The sequence below is a fragment of the Pseudoliparis swirei genome, chromosome 24 (genome assembly GCF_029220125.1).
Source record: "Pseudoliparis swirei isolate HS2019 ecotype Mariana Trench chromosome 24, NWPU_hadal_v1, whole genome shotgun sequence".
NCBI lineage: Eukaryota > Metazoa > Chordata > Actinopteri > Perciformes > Liparidae > Pseudoliparis > Pseudoliparis swirei.
In genome coordinates, this window is record NC_079411.1 from 18,314,591 (window position 1) to 18,337,280 (window position 22,690).

The 22,690-nt window shown below is 44.7% G+C and overlaps 1 protein-coding gene across 2 annotated transcripts in view; it reads left to right on the top strand.

Annotated features, from left to right (window-relative positions):
* The window catches only part of palm3 (paralemmin 3), a 37,494-nt gene extending 17,871 nt beyond the window's left edge, over positions 1-19,623 (top strand). The window contains exons 2-7 of one of the 2 annotated variants that reach the window (XM_056409309.1): positions 7,825-7,877; positions 9,337-9,417; positions 14,626-14,753; positions 15,146-15,218; positions 16,187-16,220; positions 17,780-19,623. In XM_056409309.1, the coding sequence (XP_056265284.1) occupies positions 7,833-7,877; positions 9,337-9,417; positions 14,626-14,753; positions 15,146-15,218; positions 16,187-16,220; positions 17,780-18,708 (1,290 nt within the window). In that variant the 5' untranslated portion in view covers positions 7,825-7,832 and the 3' untranslated portion in view covers positions 18,709-19,623. The remainder of the gene's footprint in view (positions 1-7,824; positions 7,878-9,336; positions 9,418-14,625; positions 14,754-15,145; positions 15,219-16,186; positions 16,221-17,779) is intronic. The other variant, XM_056409310.1, reaches the window with a different exon arrangement.
* Positions 19,624-22,690: the final 3,067 nt, after the last annotated feature.

The window sequence follows — 22,690 nt, forward strand, 5'->3', positions numbered from 1 at the left end:
GCAGCGGTCTGCAAAGCAGCAGGAAATCGATACCTGATGAAAAAGCACTTTACAACAATCCGCTACATCCATCCCCCGAGCTCGAGAGTTACTGCCCCTTTGACCGTCCGTGATTGAAGCTCCATCTTGGAGTTTTTGTTTTGTTTTACAGCGAGCCGGCTGTGTGTCTGAGGCAGGCTCTTCCTGAGCGACCGGACAGTGACGACAGCAGAGGAAGCGCCGGTCCAGAGATCAGGGTCTTTTTGCGATTGCGTGTTCCGTCACGAATCGTCTGGAGGACGGCGACATTTATGCTCTTCCTGTTCCCAAAAACACGACTGGAAGGATATTATAATTTGACAGCTTCTCTCTGGATCACAGTCCTGGGACTGTCGCCACAGACAACCTTCCACTTCTCTGCTACTATCTTGTCCTGTTCTGTATTGGAGTGCCGTGGGAGAGGAGTTGAAAACACGGTGATGTTGAATAGAAGCAGGATAATGTGACGTGACGTGAATGAGCCTCTAGCCGACGAGTTGCACTTCAAAGCAAAGATGATTCCACAGCGGCCTCACTAATACTGTTAATAGAAATGAATGCATCTTTTAGTGTTGGTAGTCCAATGCGCTCACAGCGCCGCGCGTGATTGAGGAGCATACAATCTACTGTAACTCTCCAATCTTACCTCTACCTCCCACTCGCTTTCCTCAGTCGTCATTGTAATCATCCCCCACCTCCATCCCCTCTCAGCTCCAGGAAATGGAGCAGAAACTTCAAAGTGCACAGAAGCAGGGTGGCCGGCGGTCTAACGCCAGAGTAATTGCATCATCACACAAAAACACAATGTCACTGGGTGGCCTTTTAATGACTCTCCCTCCCAACCCCTACAGACCTGGAGCTATTTAGCAACTCGCGTTTACAGAATCAGCCATTTCAGAAAGACTAAAATACTTTCTGACATTAAGTGCATTGTATATATTCACTTGCCTCCCTGTGAAGTCAATGTCAACAACTCTGCATTCACCTTTCCAATAACATGAACAATCCATACCTATTTTGTATTGTTATTGCATTTGAATTGGCCTTTTTCTTTTCCTGATTCCATAGCGTCACATCGACATCTTCAGGGTCCTTTACGCCGTCACTGGTGTTACATTCGGCATCCAAGTTAATTCAGGCCTTGGTGGTTATAAGTACCTGCAGCTCACGCTGTTTGTGCTGATTGCCTCTCCCACAGTCTTTCTTTTAAGACCATTTTTTCGGTGGCATTTGTGCTGTTCTGCTTAGCTTGAAAATAATGAGAACTTGCACTGTAATTTGGATTTAGCTGAACACCAAAATAGTCTGCTGGTCTTTAAATCTAAAGACCTCTTGCCTTGACGTCGTAGTACCGCCTAAGATACACAGTCGGCTGTGCACTGCCAGCGAGTGCGTGTTGGAGAAATCCAAGAGCAGCGAGCTGTGATACTAAATGATTCTTATGGTTTTGCATACCAGACACCCCGCCGTTCTCCCATCTGTTCCCACAGAGCTAATGTCACTACGCCGGCATTTGGCATATAGGCTTCATGGCACCCTACTAGGCAAATATACATTGTTATGTAAACATGCACACACTCACACACACTCGCACACTAAAGGCAAATATACATTATTTTACACCAGAGCAGGAGGAATGTTTCATGCTGACCGTTTGCAGGAAGACTGAAAAACATTCCTATACACACACAGTCTGTTATGCTCCTTGAAATAGAGCTGCAATGTATGATTGCATCTGTTTTATTAACCACAATGGAGTTGAATGGAGCTGTTATTTTATTACAATCGTTTTGTTGTTATGCATATGTAATGGCAACGTGGTGGATGTTTTAACCACCTATGGGCTGCTAGTCTATGCTCTTTGCTCCTTTGTGTTCCATTCTACATTGAGGGAGAGAGAGAGAGACCATAGGTGTGTTTCTGTGCGTATGAACCTTGGAGAGAGGTTTTCCAATCTAGTCAAATAAATCATCACAGAAATTATTTTTAAATGTTTTATGATGTATTGCATGGTAACTGTCATATTACACAAAATACATTTGATTTCTCTATTCTTCTACCTATGTTTGTGCCGTTTTCATAGAGGTGCGGTGAAAATCAAAGCCACGGAGTAAAATGCGATGGAAGCAAAAAAACACCCCGAAACTGTTCTGAGTTCAGGGGGTGAAGTGGCGCCCTGTGATCATACAGCAGTTTTGTTTTTTTCAGTCAGAAGCAGCGGGGTCGCAGCAATGAAGCGACCAATCAGGTTTTCACTTCTTCCAAAGTAAGTTCTTCCATGTAGGAGCCATATATTTTGACAGAAGAAGAATGCGTTGGAAAAGAGATGATGCCTTTAGGAGAACAGAGACCATGTTGATGTTATCAGTAACTTGGGGGCTCATTGACTAATAAATGGACCAATAATTGCAGCAGCATTAATAAACAATGCATTCGTCTCCTTTCTCTGGATTTCCTCGTGCCTCTGCTCTAAATCTTTTGTCTTTGGCCACAGCGCCTTCAGTCAGTCATGTGTGTGACAGAGTGAGTGGGCTATGGAGAGGGAGAGACTGGGAGAGGCTGGGTGGTCATACCACTGAGGTCAGACAGCCCACGACTTGCTGTGTACAGAACACATATTATTCCCAGAAAGCTGACAGTTTGACTGGAGCTGAGGCTCATGGGAGTCACCTGGGTCGGCATGCAAAAGGCGGACCAGGAGTTCAGCGCCGTGTTGGAGTTTAACTGCCGCCGTTTGTCTCTGCTGTGTATCGGACGCAGTGCGGGGGACAAGTCGCACAGCACATCTGTGCTTTCTGAAGGTCTGTGGGTGTCGTGTGAGAATTCACAGGGAAGGCGCAAAGATTCAGATTAATAACACTTCTGATTGGTTTTATAATGTGGACGCTGCCAAATAAAGAACGGATATGGTCTAAAGCAAAATGCTGAATGGTTTGAAGTACAATAAGTATAATATCACCCTGGCTTTGCATATTGTGTTTTTACTACTGCGGCTTTGGCCATCTTGTGCATGTCGGTCCTTCCTGGAAGTGGAATATAGAAATGTGTCTCAAACAGTACACAAACATAAGCAAAATGTGAGTCGTACAATAATATATGTGTACAATAATACTGTATTTACTATAATTATGCTTGGTGGTTGTGTTGAAATAAAATTGCGACTATAGGTTTCACTGTGATTACCAAACGACATACACTGTATATCTCTGGTCTTAATTGGATCAGGTGAGTCTTGGTTTGTGAATTGAAATAAAAGCAATAAAGCACCGATGGATTTTTTTCCGCTAAACGTCCATGACCGATAAGTTTCATATTTCCGTTTTTTAAAATATATTCAGTTTGTCGGTCGCATTTAGAATGTTTAGATGTTTTTTAGAAAAGTTTTATGTCGGCACACCGCCAACAACGCCACAGACATCCACAACGAGTGTCGGTGACTTAAGTCCAAAACAAACCGAACAACTTTAAAAAACCATTGAGAAAAACCAACCTGTGATATCGCACTTAATTCCATGCGTGCTGCTCACAGCAGTCAATTATCTCTCAACTTGTATTGTAAGCGCCTCAGTGACCTTAACGCTGCTGACGGACCTTCAAATGAAACCCAAAGAGTACAACATGCGGTTCAGCTGGGAGCGGGGCCTCCCAAACCCGTCTCGCCTCGTCTTCTGCTCAACTCTCTGCAGCCGCCTTGACTTTCTCTGCCTCTTTGACTTTGTCAGCCCTCCTCTACCCTCCTGTATCATGTCTAATTATCGCAGTCAGTGCGAGTGTCTACGGGGAGCTCCTCAATACCTCCTCATCAAAGCCTCTGTTTGTGTTTGCTTGTTTATCTCTGGCTGCTATTCTGGGCGCTCTCTTGGAGCCCTGATGAGGCACCAGCCTCCACTCCCTACGGCAGACTTACTCAACAGGCGGCCCGCGGACGCTTATTTTGTGGCCCCCGACATGCCTGGTTATTTTTTTTAATTTTGTAATTTTTTTTTACATTTTACTTTTTTTTTTTATACACTTTTATTAATCCCCAAGGGGAAATTAGTTCTCTGCATTTAACCCATCCTTAGTTATTAAGGAGCAGTGGCCCTCTTAAAATAAATGCATAATAATTATAATTAGTCAACCAAAATCGTGTGAAAATTAGGTAGTGCGCCTTTAATTTAAGTTCCCGCCTTTTTATCGCGCCAGCTCATCTGTTAAAATATTTTGCACCTTAATTAATGATGGCGACAAAGAAAAGGAAAGTGGATGACAAAAACAGGGTTTTCAACTCTGCATGGAAAAGTGAATTTGCTTTTGGGAGATACACGGAAACCAATGTGTCTCCTCTGTCAAAAAACAATCTCTGTCTCAAAGCGAGCGAATTTACAACGCCATCACGAACAGCTTCACCCGGAGTTTAAAGATGCCTATCCACCTGGCAGCGACCTGAGGAGAAACAAAATACAAACGTTGCTCAGTGGGTTTCAAGCCCAGCAATCCATGTTCTGCAGCGTTGTTAAAAGCAGCGACAACGTTACAGAGGCCTCGCTCAACATCGCCTGGAATATTGCGAAAGCCAAGAAGCCAGCTACAGAGGGAGAATTTCTTAAAAATACATTTGCGGACTGTGCGGAATCACTGTTTTCGGAATTTAACAACAAGGACGACATCAGACAAATCTCAAAGCTGCAGTTGTCTGATTCTACCGTGACCAGGAGAGTGGAAGTCATTTCAGACGATCTTTTATCAAAGTTGCTAAAAGACATTGAAAGTGCCGAGTACTTTAGTCTAGCATTCGATGAATCCACCGACCGCACAGACATCGCGCAGTTTATAGTCTGGGTGCGCTTTCTCAAAGGGGACACATTTGCCGAGGAAATGCTGGCTTTGCTACCGCTAACAGGGCAAACACGGGGAGAGGATATGTATTCTGCAATGATGTGCTTTTTTCACGGACCAGGCAAAAACATCAACTTAAAAAAAGCTGGTTTCTCTGACTACTGATGGGGCTCCTTCCATGGTAGGAAAGGAGAAAGGATTAATTGCTTTGCTCAGAAAAGATCCTGAAACGCCGGACTTCTTCTCATATCACTGCATTTTGCATCAAGAGCAATTGTGCAGCAAGCTGAGAGGTGGAGAGCTCAAAGTGACAATGGACTCTGTGACACGAACAGTCAATTTTATTCTTGCACATGCATTGAAACACAGACAGTTCCGTTCCTCGGTCCAAGAGTTTGAAAGTGCATACACTGACTTGGCGATGCATGCGGAGGTCAGGTGGCTTAGTCGCGGAAAGGTCCTCGATCGCTTCATGGAGCTGCTACCAGCTGTGCGCATATTTTTGGAAGAGAGGGGCCGACGTGATTTACTGGCACCCCTGGAAGATGACACATTCATGCACAACACCGCTTTTCTGACTGATATAACGCGTCACTTGAATTCACTCAATCTTAAGCTTCAAGGAAAACAAAAGGTTCTGCCGATGATGATGAATGATGTGGCTGCATTTGAAACCAAACTGAGCCTGTTTGCGCAGCAGCTTGAGGTAGGAAATTTCACACACTTTCCTGTTCTACAGGCCCAAGTGTCAAAACCAGGTTCATTTTCACCCACCCCTTACTGCGCCTACCTCATGGAATTGAAAGAGGAGTTTTCCTCCCGGTTCGCGGACGTTAAATCCTTGGAACCCGTGCTGGCATTCACAGAGAATCCCTTTGCTTGTGACTTACAGGCTACTTCAGTCTCAGTCACATCTGGGCAATTTGGAGTCGAAAGGGCTGCGTTTGAGAAACAACTCATAGAGCTGCAGCACAACAACATCCTCAAAGAAAGACACAAGGAGGAGAGCATTGACACATTCTGGATATCCTGTGTTCTGAGGAACACAAACCCTGCATTAATCCTGTGTGCTCAGAAAATCCTGACCTGCTTTGGATCTACTTATGTGTGTGTGAAAGCTCCTGCTCTGCCATGGGAATAATAAAATCAAAGCAGCGTTCCCGTCTAACTGACAGACATTTGGCAGACTATCTCAGAGCAGCTACAACTGAGCAACAACCAGATCTGAAAGGACTTGTGAAAAGAATGCACACTCAGAGCTCTCAATAGGAATACGTAAACAGTTGTTTGTTATATTGTTATTGTTATTAATATTTGTGAAATGCAGACTCAGAGCTCTCAATAGGAAAAGTAGCAATTGCAAACTTTATCAATGTCATCAATGCAAAGCTATTCACTCCAGTGTTAATAAAACATCAGCTTGACCAACACTTGTCATCCTTGGAAACGCAGTCGCTACACTACATTTGTTCCTGAAACTAAGAATATTTGTTAAATATTCCATGATGCTTTGGAATGCATTAAAAATGACTAGCAAGACAGCATATTAAACAGCAGTAGTAAATACAGTGAATAAAATAGTACAAATATATGTTAATAATAATGTGTGGCCCTTTGCACCTGTTGTGGTTTAAATGTGGCCCTCTTGGCCTCCGAAGTTGAGTACCTCTGCCCTACGGGGACTGACACTAAGCTGTCGCTGCACCTACAGTCACTCAAAACACTGCCACAATGACACTTGTTCTTTCTACCTCTGTTAGTACATTGTCTCTCAATCTCTCTGAGATGATATATATTATATTTGCACCTATATTCACTGTCTCGCAACTCCAGAGTAATGATAGGCTTGCTGGAGATTTGTTTCCCCATCAAAACATTCCCCCTTACCTATTCTTCGCCTCCACCCCCATGCGCAGTGCACCTACATTTTTCACATCGTTTCATGTCGGCCCTTCTCTGTTTTGCCTGAGGACTCCTTCAGGTGTTGTTCCTCTGCGTGTTAAGCGTCGCCCCCCCTGAAGGTGCTGTAAGATCTATATTGGAAGAGCAACAATAGCAGCAGCTCTATTGAGTTGCCTTCTGGGGAGAAAAGAGAAAGCTCATTTGTAGAGGATGTAAGTGGCAGGTTTTGGGGGTGGGATGAGTAATGTGACTGATTTGTCAAAGCTTATTATGACGTAGGGTGTTTGAGGTTTAGTTTTTTTCTAGTCGCTGCAGGTAAGAGGCGGTCACCGTTTAAGTTGTATGTTCCCATTGCTATAGACATGAGCTTGTACTTGATGTTTTGCTGTGTGTGTGTGTGTGTGTGTGTGTGTGTGTGTGTGTGTGTGTGTGTGTGTGTGTGTGTGTGTGTGTGTGTGTGTGTGTGTGTGTGTGTGTGTGTGTGTGTGTGTGTGTGTGTGTGTGTGTGTGTGTGTGTGTGTTCATTGGTAAGCACTTATTTTGCGCTTCAAAGCTCCGTGATGGCGATTAGCGACAACTGCTGTGACAGTTTGGTCTTTGTTCTGTAAAAATAGGGTGCCGCGTCGCTCGGATCTCCCCCAATACGAGATCCCAGATGCTGTAATGACTAAATGTGTCTTTTTGGTGTAGAACCGATCTCTTTCCACGCAACACGGGATTGTCAGTGACTGAGATCATTGCTGCCATCGTGGATAAAGCTCCAATTTCAAATAACAGTATTTTTCCCTATAATTAGTCTTTTTCTGGTAAAAACCCACACAGTGCAGGTCCATGTGGACCAACAATGAGTTTCTCTCCAATAAGTTGACTAAAAGCAGAGCTATGGTTTGTAATGGCAGAAACTTGCTAATGACTGAGTTGCTGTGTGTGACTCTAGCTGATGCTTTCTCATGTGCCTTCGAGGTTGAGTTCAAATAGGATTGAAGAGGATACATTTGAAGTAGAGCCCTAGATGGGTTCTCTCCAGCCAGTCTTTACTGTATGTATTTAACCTCTGACCTTCAACCCTGTCTTGTTGTGTCACAGCTGCCAGGATGGATGAGACGGAGAAATACAAACGGCGTCTGGAGGCCATTGCTGTGAGTCCACACACACACACACACACGCACGCACACGTCTCTGTCTATTGATGTTTATGTTGCGCTCTAAAGAGAAGTTGTGTTGGGTAAATCACAGCTGTCACAACCCGGCTCAGAAAACAAAACAGGGAGACAAAAGAACTGCTAACAAGAAGCAATTTATTTTTAAGTCACCGTTCAAAGTGGAGGTATCAGTCGTGTGTACAAAGAAACGGGAACAAAAACACAAGTCAAAGCAACTGTGACATGCCAAGAGAGACATGCTGCCAAAAGAAGAAGATATTTTAAGGCCAGGCCACACCAGCTTGAAAAAAACAAACAAGGTTCCCCTCAGGAACCCTGACACGACACAAAAACACGCCAATTTTAGGGCAATTTACATGGACTACATTTGAACGTGCAATACCGGTAGCCTGAGTTTCATACCGTACCGGTTCTGAACTGCCCCTTTCCGTTCTGTTGGTGACAACAAATAGTTCTGCTCAGAAACCTGATGAAAAAAACTGAACGGACCATGAAATTTGGCCTGAAATATTGAACCCACAAGTGGCAACAGAACCTGATGGCCACGACTGAACTGCTGGATCTCAGCTCGTCATAAAGATGCTTTTTTTTCTTTTCTGGGCAGAGGCTAAACTCTCTTTAGCCTTCTTTCTTTGTGAATACTTACCATGGCAACAAGTGACAACTGACGTTAGCACATATTAGCTTTCTTATCTTAATCGTCCAAACAACCATAATCCATAAATTACAATCTGCCATATTTAATCCACCAACAGCCATAGTCCTGACAACATTAACTGGTCTGTAAAGGAGCTACGTTAGCGTCAGTGACGGTTTGGATCCCGGAGTCACGGATCAGATCAGCACATGAGAAAAAAGGAAGTACATGTAGCTTTTAGAGATTATTTTAGAGCTCTAGAAATATTTTATTGTCATTTGACATCTACGCAAATCCGCACTGCGCTCTAGACGTGTTTATAGGTGGACGTCTCCGCTGCTCGTCTACTTCCCATTTGTCTACATGGAGAAGGAGCTCTCCGAGCTTTCCGTGACTCCTGAATAATTTATGGGGTGTGCAGTGTGATGAGTCAGGGTGTCCCGGGTCCCACGGAAAACAACACCGGGTTGCCATGGGGACGGTTGCTCTGAACATCGTGAGATCTAGAGTCGGCCTGATGTCTGTGGTGATGGTGTCCTTGTGACAGATGGTTGACCAGGTGTCCTTGTTTTGACTCTTTCCACGGGATGTTTTATTCACGGCCGTCTCTCCCTGTTCTTTTTTCCTTTTCATTAATTTACATCGGCTCGATTATGTCTGACTGCCGTCCCGAGTTCCCTCCATCGTCCTCTTCGTTTGACTAAGTGTACCTACACTCTTATCTACATTCTACACGTCCTCATTCACTCTCTTCCTTTGCAAATCCTCTCCCACCCTCCCTCTTTTCCCCTCCGTCAGGAGAAGCGCCGGCTGCAGGAGGACGAGGACCGAGCCCGGAGAGACATGGAGGACGAGAAGCTCCGACTGCAGCAGCTCAAGGTCTTGACTTGCGTCGCACGGGAGGATGTTGCCCGTCCCATTCGCTTCCACACACAGGCAGCCTTCATTTCACTCGGATGAAAATCCTCTGCAGACACATTCCAGCTCGTTGAGGAGCGAATGGTCTCAAAATGTATTTTTGCTTCCCCCCCCCCCCTCCCCCCCACAAACACACACACAGGTGAACTGCACTTCCCTTGCTGAGATCAGTCTGAATGCGAGCGCTCACACACTCTGCAGATCCCAGAGCCGCTCTATTTTGTTCACATCATTTCCAGCCCGGCATTCCCACTTCCTACTCCTCGGAGCACATTCCTCAAATTGTGGGACATTTTCGTGCATGTGTGCTTGTGTGTTCACGCATGGGAATGTTGAGCATGTTGAGCATGTTGTGCTCCCCGTACTTGTGTGCGTGCGTGCACAGCGCTCCGAACACGGACCTCTATAATCAAGTTGCAAGAGGCTTCGGAGATTAATATAAAATGGTGATGCGGATGCTCTCTCTCAGGCCGCGCGATACCATCGGTGCGTTTGGTGCATTTATTACTTCTGACATTGACTCTAACCCCGGGTAGATGTGAGGATGCAGCCCCTGGCCTGCAGGAGAGTGGGGAGGGGCTTGTGTCCAGTCAGCCGGCCGGGAACAGAGCGGCGCTTGTTCGGCGCCGCGGGAGAAAACACAGAGATGGTTTTGTGACTCTTATGGTTCAGCAGGTAGCCACCGAATAACAGTTGCCAGATTCCTATGTATGGCTTTTCAGACGCTTTCCCCCTCAGCAGCAAGTGAGAAGCATGCAGACGTCCCCGGCTTATGAGACGGTTCAGCTGCTTTGAGTGGATTGGATTGCGTACAGCCACATTAGATATTGTCGAGGTTAAGTTCCCCGCAGACAGACTCTTGTTTACTTCCGCTCGTCTGGGTCAGCTGCAGACCAGCGTTTCCTGGCAGGAGTTTATTTCCTGGCTCGAGGGCACTTCAGCAGCGCTAAAAAAAAGCCATCAAACCTGAAGTCATCTGGGTGGGAATGCGGCCTTTACTAAGTCACCCTGCAGCGCCGGTTATTAATCCTGACCAGTAGTGGGCCGTGGGCCTGGGGCCTGGGCCTTCAGTGAGGTCCTACACAGTCCCACCCGAATTAATCCACCTCTTATTACTATCATTATGATGCCATGGCTCTAGACCAGGGCTGCTCAATACGTCGATCGCGACCTACTGGTCGATCGCGGCGTAGTATTGGTAGATCACATGACATTAAAAAAAATTGGCCCGCCCCCGTCATTTTCTCTATAGCACGTCTTTGTTCATTTATTAAACTAAACAGCCGTCTGATGTTGATCGTATCTACACAACAGCATGTCATTTCTCTCGGCTCTCCGTCTCGCGCTGCAGAATGCGCGCATCGGGACGGAGAAAAAGAAGAAGAAAAGTCACTTGCACTAGTTTGTTCACTAAACAGGGCATTGTCGCACCAAAGCAGTTTCACCGTGATGATAAAGACACATAACTATTCACTGAAAATAAAAGAAAGAAAACAAATAATTTGCAACATAGGCTATTTGCCATTTTATTTTGTGCCAAACATACATACACATTTAATAAAAAATAGAATGCATTGTATGCCTACTCACCAAAGACTGATTATTTGAACACAAAATCCATCCTTCTTTCTTTCCTCAAGAAGACTTCAATGACTCTGTTGTACAGTCTATCTGTGCGTTTTAGTTCCACCAATAAGTCCTTTTCTATCGACATGGAGGCTAATGCTGAAAGCCGAGTCTGTCCAGTAGCAAAAGTTCGTCTTGAGAAAGGCGTTAAAAGTATATGCTCGACCAAATCGACATCTTCTCCTCCTTCCGCCATTGTGGGTTGAAAAAACAGCTTTGTAGTCCGCGAATTAATTCCTTTATCAAACTCAGTTTCCTAGTTCTGAGGTTTTGCATATACCTGCCCATAGGACCCGCCTCTCAATATTGGTAATCCAATCAAAAGACGTGCAGCACGACGCCTGCTAGCTGCTCCTGTGCCGGTTCCGGGGCCTGCTAGAAGGCCTAGAGGAGCCAACTCTAAAGCTGATTGGTTGACACAACATTGTCATTCCCATTCACTTGAAGCTACCAGCGCCCGCAATGTTGATTCTGAAGGCCTAAGGGCAGATTTTAGCCCCCTGGCAACACACGATGGCTGAATATGATTGGATAAAAGATCTAACATAAAGACCAGCCCTCCAAATCTCAACCTGGGGCTGGCAGCAGTGCAACCAAGAGGAAAGCTATGAAATGAAGAGTGTAACTCTTACTTTGGGGAATCATTGAATACATATTTGTGGGAACATTTATTTTAAAAAATATATATATTCTGATGATGTTTAGGCCAGCAGAGAAGGCCTTGCTGGCCCTGACGGCCCGCCACTGATCCTGACATCCTGGGAAACTAACGGTTTGAGGGAAGAAGTTTGCTGCCCCTTGACAGTTCCCTGTCTACAACTATCGGAGTGAAGGGTTTAATATCAACACAAATGTGTCTTTGTTTATTTGTCATCATCATGACATCAATTTAATGTCACTTTCATCACCAGGATGCTCTCTCTGATTGTGCAGTAGTGTATCACCACGTTTTGTTTCTGATGATTTCTGGACGTATATGTCCAACTTTTGTTGAAGGGAACGTCGTTTTCAAACTTTTTTTCCTCGTTAAAGTCCCAGTTTGCCCAAGATCTGGAAAGTACCTGGAAAAAAAGAAGTAGTGAATGGTCTGAAAAGGAGGAAATGTTGCGTTATCTTACTGTACACACTGTTGTTTTTCTGCTCAACCTAAATGAATCTGCATGAAAAGAAAGTAACTTGTTTTATTGTAATTTGCTATTAGGAGAATACATTTGAGAAACCGTATTTAGATGCACCAAATGTTTACCAGCCTCCCAAATCTGGTTTTAACTAGGTGTGCTGAATGATGATCAATGGGAGGCACGTGGCTCGATTTAAAATTATTAACCTAGGCAATGCCCAAAAGCACCATATAAGGGCAGGTGTGGTGCCGTGTGCAAATACTCTGGCAATAAGGAGAAGGACTCCGGCAGCAGTGAGACAAATAGACTTAAATAATGTAATAAATATGTGATTTATTAGTTCTGGCGTGCACACGACATCATCCAAGGCGTCTATCGTCTTAACCGACCAGTAGTATTTCTTTAATGATCCAATAATTAGAATTACTGTCGAGCATGGAATCATCTTAATTATTAATTATCAAACCAAAAAATTAAGAGGAAAGTTGTTCTCATGTGGCTTCCTGCATGAGGCCCATTTTCACACAAACACACACACACACACACATTGAGCATGTTCAGAGTGTGTGCTAGACTTCCAGGGGAGGTCTGGAACAGAAGGTGAAAATAAATTAAAAGGCTGGAAATTGGCCGTTATGTAAAAGAGCGTTAGATTTAAAGGGATGTTGTGTTTTTGTGTGTCTGTGAACACTTGTAACGATCTATGAGGAAGAGGAGAGTAGTCTTGTGCTCTTGTTGTTGCGTCCAACTTGAGAGTGTTTGTTGTTGTGTTCTCTTTAGAGGGAATGGTAAGTAGCCCAGGGCAGCGAGCATTCACTGGGTCATGGCTATTTACTGGAGTGGTGTCGGAATAGGATGAGTTAAATTCCTATCCAACAAGAGAAGTCCTGCTCGTATTCTCTCTTGTTGGATAGCTCTGATGAGCTGACATGGGCACTCAGCGGGTGTTTCTGTCTCTCACCATTTTTCTCACCTCTGCACCCTCAAATAACCACACTTTGAATCACCCCCCCATTTCAATTTCTCACGCTGGTCTGTTATTCATCTGACTTCTCCTCTCCCTTCATTGTCTCTTTATCTCCCAGGCTGTGTCTGACATCATTGTTTCAAGCACCACATAACAAAACAGCCTATCCTTCGTTTACTCGAGTGAGAATAGCATTTGGAGTGATCATTTTGCATTATTACCGATCATGACCATATGTTTTTATAGCCATCTAGCATTTTGCATGTTGTAGGCTGTGTCCTAATTCAATACTATGTACTAATTTTAAGTAGGTCTTGAATAGTAAGTTCACACTAAAAAAAGTGATCAATTCAAGTATACTTAGGGTTAGGGTTAATAGAAAAATGATGGACACAATTTTATATTGACTATATATTATTTATTGATTATATATATATATATAATGTATTTATATAATTTATTTATTTTATTTATATATATATATTATTTATTCATATATGTATATACATTAAAAAAACAGCACTCAAGATTAGTGTATGCATACTGAATGAGCAACACTGGTGTTACAAGTGTTTTAGTCCCGTAAAATTATTCCAGTCTTCCTCTGTTCCTCAACATTCTTTTACCAGCACTGAGTCTTCAGTTTTTCAGTCAGTTGCCAGTAGCAACCAGTCCTGACAGTTCTGTGGCAGGTGAGTTAAACTCTGGGAACAAGCTCAACAGATATCTGTTATATAATTCACTCTCAAAATGACCTTGTTGGACTATTGTCTGAAGGTCCTCCATGTATTAAGCATATGTGACAATCTCATGTAAAATCGCATGTAAAAAGAGGCTTCACGGATAAATTCCTTTAACGCTGTATAATTATTTGATATCTTAATATCAATGCATGTCTTATGATGCAAATTTTTTTGCCCAAAAGTTTATGGATATAAAATAACTACAAAGGTTTGTGTGTTTTTGTCTTAACCAGCAAATGTTGGATTAGATTATATATTACTTTATTCATCCCCAGGGGGAAGTTTTGTAAAGCAGCAGAAAATATGTTTACAAATATATAATAAAATTGCATATTACAGAGGGCAGGAATGTTCGCCTGTATCTGTCTTTGTTACGGCGGAGCTGAAGATTACTCAGCAAATCACAAAGTCCAAATCAATAAAGAAATAAAAAAGTATTTTTGCTCATTGACTTGTAGTACTGCTCATACAACCAGAGATATTAAAGGAATAGCAACCGTTGCATGACTGGTACTGGACAGCAACATATGATTGACACATCATCTCACACAAAACTGTAGTTTTAATAACAGTTTGCTTAATATGCCGAAATATAATCACATCACCACAATGCAATGCTTCTGGAAGTTGACTGAGACTCTCTCTCTCTCTCTCTCTCTCTCTCTCTCTCTCTCTCTCTCTCTCTCTCTCTCTCTCTCTCTCCTCACTCCAGAGAAAGTCTCTGAGGGACCAGTGGTTGATGGAGGGAGCTCCCTTGTCCCCAAAATCCCAGGGAGCCCAGAGCCCCCGCTCCCCTCTTCTGGGCTCCCAGCCCCAGGAGATGGAAAAGCACATTGACAAGCAAGTTGTGTGTTTGTCTGTGTCTAGAAGACACACAGGCAGTTTGTGACCTCACAGATCTGGAGAGAGAACAGACACATTTTAGTCGTATTTGTTCATCAGGGACTAAATGTATAACTGATAGTTGCAGCTTTCCCCCTTTTTCTACTTCCTGTCATTGTTGCTGTTGTCGTACATTAAACATGATTTGACAGTCAAAGAGTTGTAATTCCCCGCCAGCACTGAACGGCACGAAAATTATTACTGTCCAAGAAGCCTCCTCACACACACTGCACATGGCCCCCGGGGGGGAAAACCCGAACTTCAGTGTTGCTTAGATTGGGAACATAAAATGAGGCGATATATATATATATATATATATTTGATGTTTTGCGTGCGTTTGTCCGTCTCAGGTTGCAGTCAGAGAGTCAGCGGTTGGCAGAGGAGGAAGAGACGCTGAAGCAACAGATGGGGGATGGCCAAACGGTGAGGAACATACACACACACACACACACACACAGACAGTCGCCCACTCACTCTAGTACACACAAAGTGGCTTGGGATATGTACAAGCTTGCTCCAGTATCTTCCAGCACAGAGAAAAAAATCTACTAACAACCTCTGTGGCTTTTCTCCATGAATAATTTGTTTCCTCTTAATGTTTGATGTCGCACCTCTTGTTCAGAACATCATGGATGTGAGCAGCACCTTACAGAATAGAATTGGGATTATAGTTTCACCCTCAAGCGCAAGTGTGTGTCCCTCACCTCACAGAAGGTCTTCGTGGTGAAAAAATAAGTTGTCCCTTCCTCGTCCTCGTCCTCCCACCGTCCACTCCAGAGGATGATTGTTTTTAAATGTCTGTACCAGCCTGTGATGGAGGAGACGTTGAATGTTAGACCTTATGAATGTGTGTGGATAAAAAACATCGCTTTAAACCAGCAAAGCCGTCGTCTAGTGGGCCGACTGGGAGTGAGTGACAGCTGATGTCTGGCAACGCTCTCTGATTTTCTTTGGCCTCGTGCCTTCTGAAGTGTCCTTGTAGAAAAAAGAAAAGAAAACTGCCTTTTAACTGTAAAAGGTTCACACACATATACAGGATAACTGTTTGTCTATGCAGATCTGATGCAGTTAAGTGCACACTAGATCAAACTGTGAAGAGGGGGTCAACCTCTCAAAGGTCAGCAAGCGCTTCTCAGCTCAACCACTCCCCCTTGTGACCAGGCAGAAGGTCATGTTGTCACAGCTTCATCGGAGACGCCACAGGGGGGCACATTAACCATTTCAGTTCAGTCTCGAGTGTTGGATGTCTGCCGAGACAAAATGAGGAAAAACATCTCGGTTCCTTTGACGCTTGTGTGATGTTCCAGTACTTCAGAGGTTCAGGCGGCGCAACAAACGCTTTCATCCTTTAAAATCAGTCAAAGTAATCCTTCCACTGTGTCTGTTCCCAGCAGGAGGCAGGGCATACCGTGGAGGCTGAAGCAGGTGAGTGGGATCAGTTACACTTTTTTGGTACAGATAAATATTACAATTAAAGTAGACAGAAAATTGCATCTCCATTAGCTTGTTTTTCTCCTTTTTACCAGAGAAAGTGATAAATCGCTGCAAATTTCAGTGTAAAAGTCAACACGATGATTTTGAAGCAATCTGACAAGCTCATTGCCCCCCCCCCCCCCCCCACCTGTCACCATCCCGAGAGTCTTCGCTCGGCCACCGCTGCCTCTTACAGGGAGAAATATTACAGAGATAAACACGTCTGTCTTTAGTCAGGACTCATTACAGTTACAGGTGCATCATACTTTGAATAGTTTGATTTAAAAGCATTCTTATGTTAATTTAGGAGAAATCTGGGCTCCATCTTGTTGTATTTCTGTACTGAATGTCTGACTTGGAAAACCACGGCTACCAGTAATAAATAAATAAAAAATCCTGCTCAGAGATAGTCCAAGACGCTGTCGTGCAGAACAGGAAAAACAATGGATTGGGTGGGTATGGAGTCGCCTCGTGTGCCCTTACATGCACACAAACATGCTCCACAATAAAGCTCATGAGCCAAGTGCAACACCCCCATGATCCAGAAACAAGTCCTGTGCACATTAAACCACAGCTGTATTGTCATTGATGTCAACATCTCTCTCCTCATCCCTCTGAACCTGAAAAGATCTTATCTTATTGTTAATTATAATCTAATTATCATCTTACCCCGACCTCTCAAAATCCATGAACCCCCCCTATAAATAAGTGTATATGTCATGCATACTGATGCACGGCATTTACTAAGAGATTATCATCATAAAGGAAGGAGGGCGAGCAGAGCTGCACTTAAAACAGTTAGTACATACTCATTTGTACGCATGTTTATCAAGATCTGAGCATGTATATTCATGCAAAGTTGCATTTTTAGAGGGCAGCGTGGACGTGGACAGCGGCCTCAGCTGCTGAAGTGGACAAGAGTTGTTAGAAGTAAAAACACCATTTGTGTTGAAAAATCTCTCTTTTACGTTTCCCACGCTTGTTGTCCTGCTGCAGGTTTATCCGCCGCTCACTTTTGTATCGAACTTCTTCATCAAATATTGTTTCTTATCTCTTACCTTAAAGCCATAAAATGCATATCGTATTAAACATTTCTCTTTTTTTATTTTTTATTCTGTGTTGTAGCTTGTTTTTAGTTTTTTCTCATTTCCATGCAATGAATATCCGCTTCTTCTGCTTTGTGATAAATAAAAGCCTTCATTCATTAGAGTGCACCTCATGGCCTGTCGCTAAAACAGCGCTACTCTCTTAGCTTCTGCATTGTGTATTAGAGCAGAGGTAAATAACTTCATAATAAATAGCAGAACCTTGTGAACTGCATTACAATAACTAAAGGAGCTTTATTGAGCGCTGGCGTGTTGGTTGCAAGTCGCAGTGCAGCCACACAATGAAAGCTAATAATCTGTGTAAAAATTCTCAGCCTCATCTAAATGCACAGCGATAACTTTTCTAATTAATGCGCATAAATCTCCCCAACTCTCAGTGATATCTACTTCCTGTTCTGCATTCAGATGAAGTGAAGACAAAAAGCACACCGCTGGACGAAACCGCAGCTGTCCTGACCAATGGCGGAGGGGACACCGATCTCGACACCCACGGACCGTTGGAAGCCTCTGGGGGCGGCGGCATGGAATCGGAGCCGTGGTCGAGCGTTTCTGAGGCGGAACCTGCTCGGGTTCCACATGTCAACATTAATGAGGAGGAGGAGGAGGGGACGACTCTGGTGATGAGAGCAGAGCGTGTGATCATCACAGACGAAGGGGATGATGTACCTGAGGCACTTGCACACATGCAGGAGACCCCGCAGACAGAGGGAGGGGGGGATGCGGAGGGGCAAGCAAAAACAGATGCAGAAACGTTCACACAACCGGAGAAGAGCGAGGCCCCTGAACCCACCGGAGAGGAACCGTCGGCAACCGGAGACGGCGACTCGCAGGGCGGAGTGAAAAAGAGCGAAAGGGAAGACGGAGAGAGACCATCCGAAGGGCTGGACGAAGACTTGGAGGGCCCGACCTCTGAGCAGGAGCTGCCCGTAGCACTGGAGGGCACCGCGGTGGCGTCGGTGCCGGTCTACTCCGAGGTGCAACCCTTCGCCCTCGAGGCCGAGGGTGAAGCTGCCGAGGGTGAAGCTGCCGAGGGTGAAGCTGCCGAGGGTGAAGCTGCAGCGTCACCAGAGGGAGCTGAGGGAGCGGTAAAAGCCCCAGGCCCTGCCGCGCTGCCCGGACAGTTCCAGGAGGTGCCCCTGGAGAGGAGGCAGAGGGCGGAGCCGGGGGAGAGGGAAGCCCTTCTGTCCCGGGCGAAAGCCAACGATGCCCCGGCTAAGCCAGCAGCCGCCGCCGCCGCCGCCAGCACAGGGACATACAGCGCGACACGGGCCGGCCAGGGGGAGGAGGCGAAGGCCCCCGAACAGAAATTCTGCCAGTGCTGCTCCTTCATGTAGACGCCCTCGCTGTACATTCACCTCCTCTCTCCCTCCTCAGCCTCTCTGCTCTTCCATTCAACACACACTCCTCCCCTCGCCTCTTCGTTTCACCCCCTTCTAATTAGTCCATAAGCTAATTGTCTCTCCTCCCCCCCCCCCCCCCCCCCCCACACTCTCTGAGAGCGCCCCTCAGCGTGAAGACAGGGGAGGGATGGACTGGACTTGTCAGTGTTTAAGTGCCTTGAAGAGCTCTCTACCCGGAAACTACTCTTTTTAAATTCTCTTCTCACACAATGTGGACCAAAATATGAGGTTTCTTTTTTAAAATTTGTATTTAATTTAGCTGGTTAGCCGAGGAGCCAGCCGATCTGAAGAGGATCATAAAACCCACATCGAAGCTGCAGTTGAGCAAAAATAACAAACTGTATTATATTTCTACAATTCATTAGATCGTTTTTATTATACTAAATATGAGATTTGACATCCAAAAATCTGTATAGTGTCAGAGAGGACATTCTTCTTATTTAATGACTTTAGAGCTGAAATATTTTACAGATTTTGGTCTTTTATTAGAGATCCTTTTAATCCAAGTATAGGGCCTGAACATTTCTGTTCACTGTAGTACAGGTTTTGACAATACACAGACTAATAGTATGAAATGGTGTAATTTATAAACAACAGCTTGCGCCACTGAATATTTTGTGGGCCGTTGCCAGTTTTAAAAGAGAGATTATTTTAGGATACCTGAAAGTATGAATTTTGAATTTTTACCAGATGTGCTTTCAAAGAGAGCGGCTCGAGAGCTCCGGACACAGCTCTGTGCACGGATGGATACACCGGAGACGGAAACACGGGCCATCCCGTATCCGAGAGGTCAGCCATGAAATGATTGATGAATGATTTAATGATTAAACTGATATTTGTGATAAATTGCTTGATGTGCTTGTTTCCCAAACAACAAAAACAACAACATTGCACCATGCAAAAACAAACCCTAGATAATCTTTAGCCATTTGGTGCGTCATGTTCTTTATTTCTTAGTCCTAACCGCGGGGTAGTTGTGTATCTAACATGCAGTTTGAGTTTTGTTTCATGTTCCCCTGAATGGGAGGAGAGAACTAACGGGATGTTCTGCAAAGCACAGGATCAGGATCCCAGGGGCTGAACTGGAGCACCCGCTGTTCCCTGCAACAAGTCCTCCACTTAAGCAAGTCCATGGCGCTGTCTACCGGCCCTCGTGGTGGGAGCCGGGGCCTGAGTCGCGGGGGGAGGGATGCTGAAATGGGCCCTGTAACTGACAAGGAGTCCCGCTGAGCTGAGAGCTCCCAGGGGGTCCTATCCAACAGCAATGGGATCCTAGAGAACCATCATATGAGGAGCACCTTTTGGTATACTGGAAGGGGAAAAAACCACAGCGAAAAAAACAGGAATTCAACCTGTTAAATGTTTTGTGTTCTTAAGAATGGGCTTTAAATGAACTGATGCTTTTCTTCAGTGACTTCATTTAAATTCATCATAATATAATTTATCTTGAGCCGGTTCGCTCCGTAAAGTGCAGGTCTTTATCAGATGTGTCTGCAATGGCCACTGTTGTGTCTCTAGACACCAATAGTAAAACCCTTCATTCAAACAGCGATGCATTTGGACACGCGGCGTGACGTTGTGGTACAGGACACCTTAAACTATTTTAAAAACTGAAAAAGTTAGCGGCTGGGGGTCAGTGATGCATTCATTTATGTTATCGCTAGTTTTTGAGCATACAGTCATAACAACATTTGAGAACACGAGAACAACCAGATAGTGCTGCGGCTGCCTGTTTTCACAGAAGACAAACTTCAACAGCTACGGGATTCCAGAAATACATTTCTGGTATTGCTGGAATATTCTAATCCAAATTTCACCATGAAAACCAAAGTGCAAGTAAGTTGAGCAAGAAATATACTCCTATACATATATAATAAATGTAGCTGTGCATTAGGTTTCAAATTATTCATATTTTACGATAGAGTAAAGCCCGATTGTGCTTTCTATTGTGAAACTGCATTGGATGCGACCACAAAGCGGAGAGACGCTTCAGTGACGCTCAGTGTTTGATTTTCAACACAGCCATGTTTGCTGTGCTCTCACAGAGACTCAACTTTGACTTCAAGGTGGGGCAGTCTCACGTCGGCGGGACCCTCTTCCACACGTCCTGTCCGGACCGTGTGATGCTGAGGTTAACCGTGTACTCGCCAAATCACAAGGCAGGTGGACCGGAAGGAGCTGGAGGAGTTCGGGGCTCATGTGGAGTGTCTGGACATGCCTCCACATGTTGAGATGGATCCCACCAAGGAGTTTTGTCCAGTCCAGTCCCTCCTCAGCTAATCGGAGAAAACACGTTAGGGGTCATGACTTGTATACTCGCAGTATCAATAAAGTGGTTGTGGCTCTTTATATGGTGTCCGTGATTGCTTTTAGGCAGATGGTGAAAAGTGAATATGAGATTTCATGAATAATCAGGAAAGCCTGCAACCCAGTTGGTAACCGTTAAACACCAGTGTGAGTTTGGTTATGCTTATCTTCAAGCCTGTATGTTATTCCATTATCCAAACCGCTTATCTTATAGAGCAGGGGTGGCCAACCCGTGGCTCGCGAGCAGCATGCGGCTCTTTGCCTGGTGTCATGCGGCTCTTACGTTCATATCTAAGTTTGTGTTTTTTTGTATGTGCGTGTTCGCTTCGCTTGAGTTCAATACGGTATTTTTCGTCAAACGCGCATGCGTGAGATGAAAAAAACGCAAAGTTTCCCAGTAGGGCACGGGTCTCAAACTCGTGGGCCAAACCCGGAAAGACCACATCCGAATGTCGAGCGGGCCGTTCTACGGTGGGTTACGCGAATGAAAGTGTCCACAAATCAAACACTGCACTTACGCCATGAACGCCGCATTATGGGCAGCTGGATGTCCCGCACTTTGGCTAAAGTAGTTTACGGTGACGCTTTCTCCAGCCGCCTCAATTCAGCGGACACGGTAAGAGCAGCGCTATGGAGAACCATCCGAATGTCGAACACTCTCTTCGGCTAAAGTGGTTTATTGGTGGGCGTTTGATTACCCAGCACCCCATAATGCGGCATTCATGGCGCAAGTGCACCGTTCGATTTTCGGACACCTGTTCTGATTGACACCATGTGAAGGAATTGCTTCGAGTGGCAACAACGGAATTAAGCCAGATTTGAAGAGGATTGTTCAAGGCAAGGAATCCCATAAGTCCCACTAAGCAACATGCATAGTAAAAGAAAAACGCTATTGTAAATTATTCTATTTTTGTTTGTGGACTTGGTTGAACTGAGATAATGTGTGTTTGTGTGTGTGTGTGTGTGTGTGTGAGACAGTGTACACAATGTTCATTGTTGAACATGACAGACCTGTTGTCTTAGTACTGTAGGAGTCCATTTCTGTCATTATCATGTTGGTGTGTGACATTTACAACAAATCTGGCTGATCAGAGGTGTGTGTGTGCGCGCGCACACATATGTGTATGATGTGGCTCTTTGCGGTGACACAGTAAAAAATGTGGCTCTTAGTCTCTGACTGGTTGGCCACCCCTGTTATAGAGGGTTGTTGAAGGCAGGGTTCACCCTGCAGAGGTCGCCAGTCCATCTCTCTCTCTCTCTTTATCTCAGGGCACATATAGACAGACAACCATTCACGCTCACATGGACCATTGAGAGCCTCCAATTAACCTCAGAGGCAAGTCTTTGAACTGTGGGAAGAAGCCGGAGAACCCACGCTGACACGGGGAAAACATGCTCCACACAGAAGGACATAGTCGTGTTTCTTGTGTGTGTCAGAGATGTATCTCAATGTGGGTCTATGGGAGGATACATTTCAGTAGTGATACCTGTTAGTCTGGCACCAATTGGTGGTTTTTTTCCCCATTTTATTTAAAAAACAGTATCTGCTAGTCGAACTGTGACCCATAACATTACCACAGGTGAGAGGTACTACACTGTTCCTTCATTC